This window comes from Branchiostoma floridae, chromosome 15, assembly GCF_000003815.2.
Source record: "Branchiostoma floridae strain S238N-H82 chromosome 15, Bfl_VNyyK, whole genome shotgun sequence".
Taxonomy (NCBI): domain Eukaryota; kingdom Metazoa; phylum Chordata; class Leptocardii; order Amphioxiformes; family Branchiostomatidae; genus Branchiostoma; species Branchiostoma floridae.
The window spans coordinates 1,141,723-1,146,591 of NC_049993.1; the positions used below are offsets into that span (position 1 = coordinate 1,141,723).

Sequence of the window (4,869 nt, forward strand, 5' to 3'; positions counted from 1 at the left end):
GGCCCTGAAAACAGGGGAGACCCCCCGGGTTAACAGTTTTATTACCCCTTTTTTCACTGTTACCGCATGGGGGGGCCTGAAACAGGGGGACCCCACAGGGTACCAGGTTCTATACCCCTTTTCTCACTGTACCGCATTGGTGGGCCCTGAAATAAACAGAGGGACACTTTTAAATTTGTAAGTTCTATTAGTACAGTCAAACCTATATTAGCGGCCACCTTTGCATAGTGACCACCTGGCCATTGCAGTCCCTAAGCCCGTCTGGAGACCTGCACATTCAAACCTTTGATACTTACATCAGTTAAAGAGCAAATTAAGGAATGGGTTCTAGAGCACTCGTTCCATGACAACAGGCCGGAAACCGCATGCACATGCGCAAGTGGATGGAGGGCTTGTCCAGGTGTTGAAATGCCGGTTGGAACAAGCGATGAACCCATTCCATAATTCGCTCATTTGTAGGGACCAATCAGCGCCTGTGTCGAAAATTTGGAAGCTTCCAGATGTTTACGTGGTCTGGGATCCCAGATGGAACAGCAGAGAAGCGATATATATAGTGTATATACTATATAATGAATGTCAGAGCTAGAAGCGACTGTAAATACTAGTATGAGTAGACAAGTATATAATGAACGCCGGAGCGAACTTCTTCCCAGATGGTACCCAGGCTAACTTTCTACGCAGCTGAAAGCATTACCTGCCATAGACCCCCAGGGGTTGCCTAGATGAATATCATTTTCTGTGATCTTGACCAGATTGCTCCCCTGGCTAAATAGCAGCCTCTAAAGGTCATGCGTGCATGATAAAAGGCAGTTTTATATATAAGCGCATACGTTTATCATTCTGAGAACGCAATGGCAGTGACAGGAATTGTGGGTAATATGTCTAGACACAGATTTAAATGTAATCAAGACATTGATCCTGACAAGAACAGTTTGGGACCTTCACCTTTGACCTATTACCCACAATTCATGGTGAACGAGTTAATCAGTTATTGCAGTTACTGTAAATGCATTTAAGTTCGCAGGGATTTAATTTCGCGGTAGCGGGAAAATGGGCTTTTCTCGGTGGTTTTAATTTCGCGGTAGCACCATGCACTGTAGTCTCTTACTGTTATGGAAAAATGTTCGCAGTGGTTTTAAATTCGCGGTGAAGCGGCCGACGCGACAACCGCGAATATCAATCCACCGCGAACATTTCTGCATTTACAGTATATTGTAATTCTCCATTGGACTGATATGCTGTTGAGCCACAGTTGAGGTCAAGGTCATCATCGACCCCCAATGAACAATAAATAAACAATGTTCATGGTTCCAATTACGCATGTGGACAATGTTGATATGTCAAACCTGGTGACGGACTTGATAACAGTTCTGGGGTAGACCGGTGTCTTGTTTTTTTGTGTCTCAGGGGCCGTCACCTTCGACATATTACCCACAATTCCTCCTGTCCTTCTTCTTCTTTTTTGATACCTTGTGAGGGTGATCTGCAACTCTGCATGCTCTTTTCTGTAAGGAGTAGACACCTGCTTTTTAATTTCCCATAATTCCTAGGGAAGCTATTTTATCTTACATAATTCGTAGTGGGATGAAGCGTAAAGCGTTGGTAGCCTTCGTGAAATGAACGTAAAGCGTAGTCAGCCATCCCGAATTTAGCTTTAGGACCCCCATGCAGACCCTCTCCTGTCGCTGCACATGCGTATTTGGAGCCATGAATGCGCTTATTCTCGACTTTCCAGAAATAACTTACCTACATTTGGATCAACAAATTATCTGGCTTTAACTAACTTGTTAGTATTAATCAGGCTAATGTGATCAAGTCCTCAGCTGGGATCAAGCTTCTCTCTCAGTCTCTGGCTTGCTTCACAATGGATGATGATGAGGAGGTTATTAGTATTACATGACTGCACAGACTGAAATCAAAATGTCAATACTACAGTTTATCCAACTCTCATCAGAAATCAATGTCTAGGCTAGGATAATAAGGGGGGGAGTTGAAACAAACTTTTGCCTGTGTCCTGTATCCTGACCGGAAGTACTCTCCTTCACAGTTCTCGCAAAATCACGCGAGACCAAGTAAACTTTACGTCATTTCCGGTCACTTGTGACGCCGCCATTTTGATTTGGGTGGAAAGTCGCGTACCCTGTTTGTGTTTCTTCTTCTTCTTCTTCTTCATCTACCAGTGTGTGGACCTGGAAGTCTCCCTTGCTGTTGTACAGGACTGTGTCAGGTCCGCACAGAAGAAGAAGAAGGTTTCCCCGGCATCAGGAGGGTCGCTATGAACAACGAAGCCAGTAGAGGTGCGTTTAAATCTCTTCTTCTCCCAGTTCGCATGAATTTTGATGAGCCGAGCAAACAACAGATTCCCTGATAAAGATAAAGATAAATTTTTTAGGCGTTTCCTTGCCGTTCACCTTCCTCGGTAGTACATTTTCCGTTATTGTGGATGTTTCCCCGTCGCGTGTGAGTTATATTATTTGCAGAAGTGTATGTGTTTTTCTACTTATTTGGATAGGCACAACAAGCTCCTTGGGCACAAGGAGGGGGTTCTGTGAAAGGTAAATTATACCATGGCCAGTTCACCTTTATCCGCGGGGTACTCTATATCCGTTGTTTCTAAACGGTATTTATCCAAGAAGATTAGGGATATCAAGTCAAAGGAAGGAGATTTGACTTAAATATGATAGAAATATAATAGCAGTTGCAAGTTTGTTTACTTGGTATCAGAAATTCATCTTTAAAAAGAAAATGACGGATATAAGTTACCTTCTATAAATCATTATAGTATAATATAGTTACCTTGCGCTAGATTAAGGTGAACGAGAAATATAAATTTTTGAATAACCTCTTAGAACGCATGTGCAGTGACTGGAATTTTAGGTAATATGTCAAAGGTAAAGGCCCAGAAACGAAAACAGTCATTGTGAATTTGTCCCGATCATAATTTGTTTCAATTTGCATAACAATGTCCAGACTGGTTTTGTTTTCATCAAGGCTTTTGACATACTGTAAATGCATAATGTAAATTCGCAGGGATTTAACTTTGCGGTAGCAGGAAAATGACCGTTCGCCTCGTTTTTAAGTTCGCTGTGAAGTGGCCACCGCGAAAACAGTGAACATAAAACCACTGCAAACCTTTCTGTATTTACAGTATTACCTAGAATTCTTGTCACCACACATGCATTCTTAATCTCTGTGAAAGGGCTTTATATAGGTAGTCAGTGCAGCAAGTGTGCCATGTTCCATATTTGTTGTCATCAAATTGGAGTATGTCAGGGTCTCGAACCCTATGGGCTTTGAGCCAACCACCCTGCTGTTACCATGATGTCATGGGCTATGTGTACGTTGCTTATCAATATGACAAGTTATGTCCAAGAACTGTCAACATCGAATTTACTGGTACATTTCTATGACTGTAAACATTCAAATACACATGTCATTGTTATAATATAATACTACACAAGTCCAGGAAATTCCATCTCAAATCATCATATGACCCATGAAATTGTTCCCTGGACATTTCTACCATTGCCAAGTAGGTTTCCTTTGTGTGTGTGTGTGTGTGTTGATCACAACTTGTTGATGAATCCTAATGAGTAATGTGTGTGTATGTGTGTGTGTGTTAATTGCGTCTTGTAGATGAATCCTAATGATATTTGGTAGGTGTCTGGAAAACAAATGTTAAATTCGATGGCCCCACAACGACTTTCAAAGGTACTGCAATTGAACTTCTGGTTGTAATTTTTTGTGTTCTGGACATGCTATGGTTGTGCGTTATTGAGTTGTATTTGTTTTGCCCCCATAGCATTTTTCTTGGCTAATTTGCTTTCAAAGTTTCAAACATTGAAACTTAAATTATGGAGAATAACTCATCAATGACTGAATAAGTGACAGATCTTCATGAATTTTGGAATATGGATAGCTTGAATGATAATCCACAGAATCCTGTGCTGATTATGCAAATGAGAAGCTAATTTGCATAATCAATGAGGCATGTCCAGAAATACGCTACATTCCATGGCAGGACTCTCAAAGGTGTGATATGTTACTGAGAAAGACAGGGATATCGATAGATACCCATTATTCAAATGAATCAATCAACATTTCGGTGCGAAGGTTATCTGAGGTAAACCAATCAGACTCAGAGAAAAGATCCTTATAAGTATCAGCATGTTAACAAGATCACTGCCTCACCTTCAAAAGTATATGTGTACCAAGACGATCTGTTTACTTGTGTTAAGTTTTAATCACTGCGTAGTTAGCGGCAATAAATGCTGTTAACCATTGCTACATAAACAGAATTTAAATTTGATGTAACAAATAAAAGGAGTATACATTTTTTTTTGCTAAATGACAAATTTGCACACAGATCACAGGAAATAGAATTGTGCATGATACATTATAGTAACATTTGCAAATCACTGGAATGTTGACAGAATGAGATTTTGTACACTAGAATTCAAATATATGATGTTTGATTTCAAGCTGCAAAAAGGTTTGAATCCCTTGGGCTGCAAAAAGGTTTGAATCCCTTGGGATATGCTATTAGTATATTCCAAGGGATTCAAACCTTTTTGCAGCTTGAAATCAGTCTATGCATATCTTTTTACTTTATTGACAATGACATAACTCATTACACGGTTCAGCCTAGTCAGCTTGCAAGTTGATTACGGCTGACCTACTAGTAGTACGTACAAGTTTTTCACACACAAATTTTTCACACAAACAGAACCTTTTCTTGGCTCGAAATACCACCTGCATATCCAGCTTAGTGCAGGTAAGATTGGAGCTGTGCAGGTATTTCTGGTGTCTACCTGCACCTAACCTGCACTGGTCCATGTACCTGGGTTTTATACATTAATGTCCTATGAG

The 4,869-nt window shown here is 40.6% G+C and overlaps 2 protein-coding genes across 2 annotated transcripts in view; one reads left to right on the plus strand and one right to left on the minus strand.

Moving 5' to 3' along the window:
• LOC118432615 (pleckstrin homology domain-containing family J member 1-like) overlaps positions 1-2,113 on the minus strand; it is an 11,022-nt gene extending 8,909 nt beyond the window's left edge. Inside the window, exon 1 of the mRNA XM_035844246.1 lies at positions 2,002-2,113. The gene's annotated coding sequence lies outside the window, so the exon portion shown is untranslated. The remainder of the gene's footprint in view (positions 1-2,001) is intronic.
• Positions 2,114-2,159: 46 nt separating this feature from the next.
• The window catches only part of LOC118432598 (YTH domain-containing protein 1-like), a gene marked incomplete in the record, with an annotated part of 28,617 nt that continues 25,907 nt past the window's right edge, over positions 2,160-4,869 (plus strand). Inside the window, 1 exon segment of the mRNA XM_035844230.1 lies at positions 2,160-2,297. Coding sequence (XP_035700123.1) covers positions 2,276-2,297 — 22 coding nt within the window.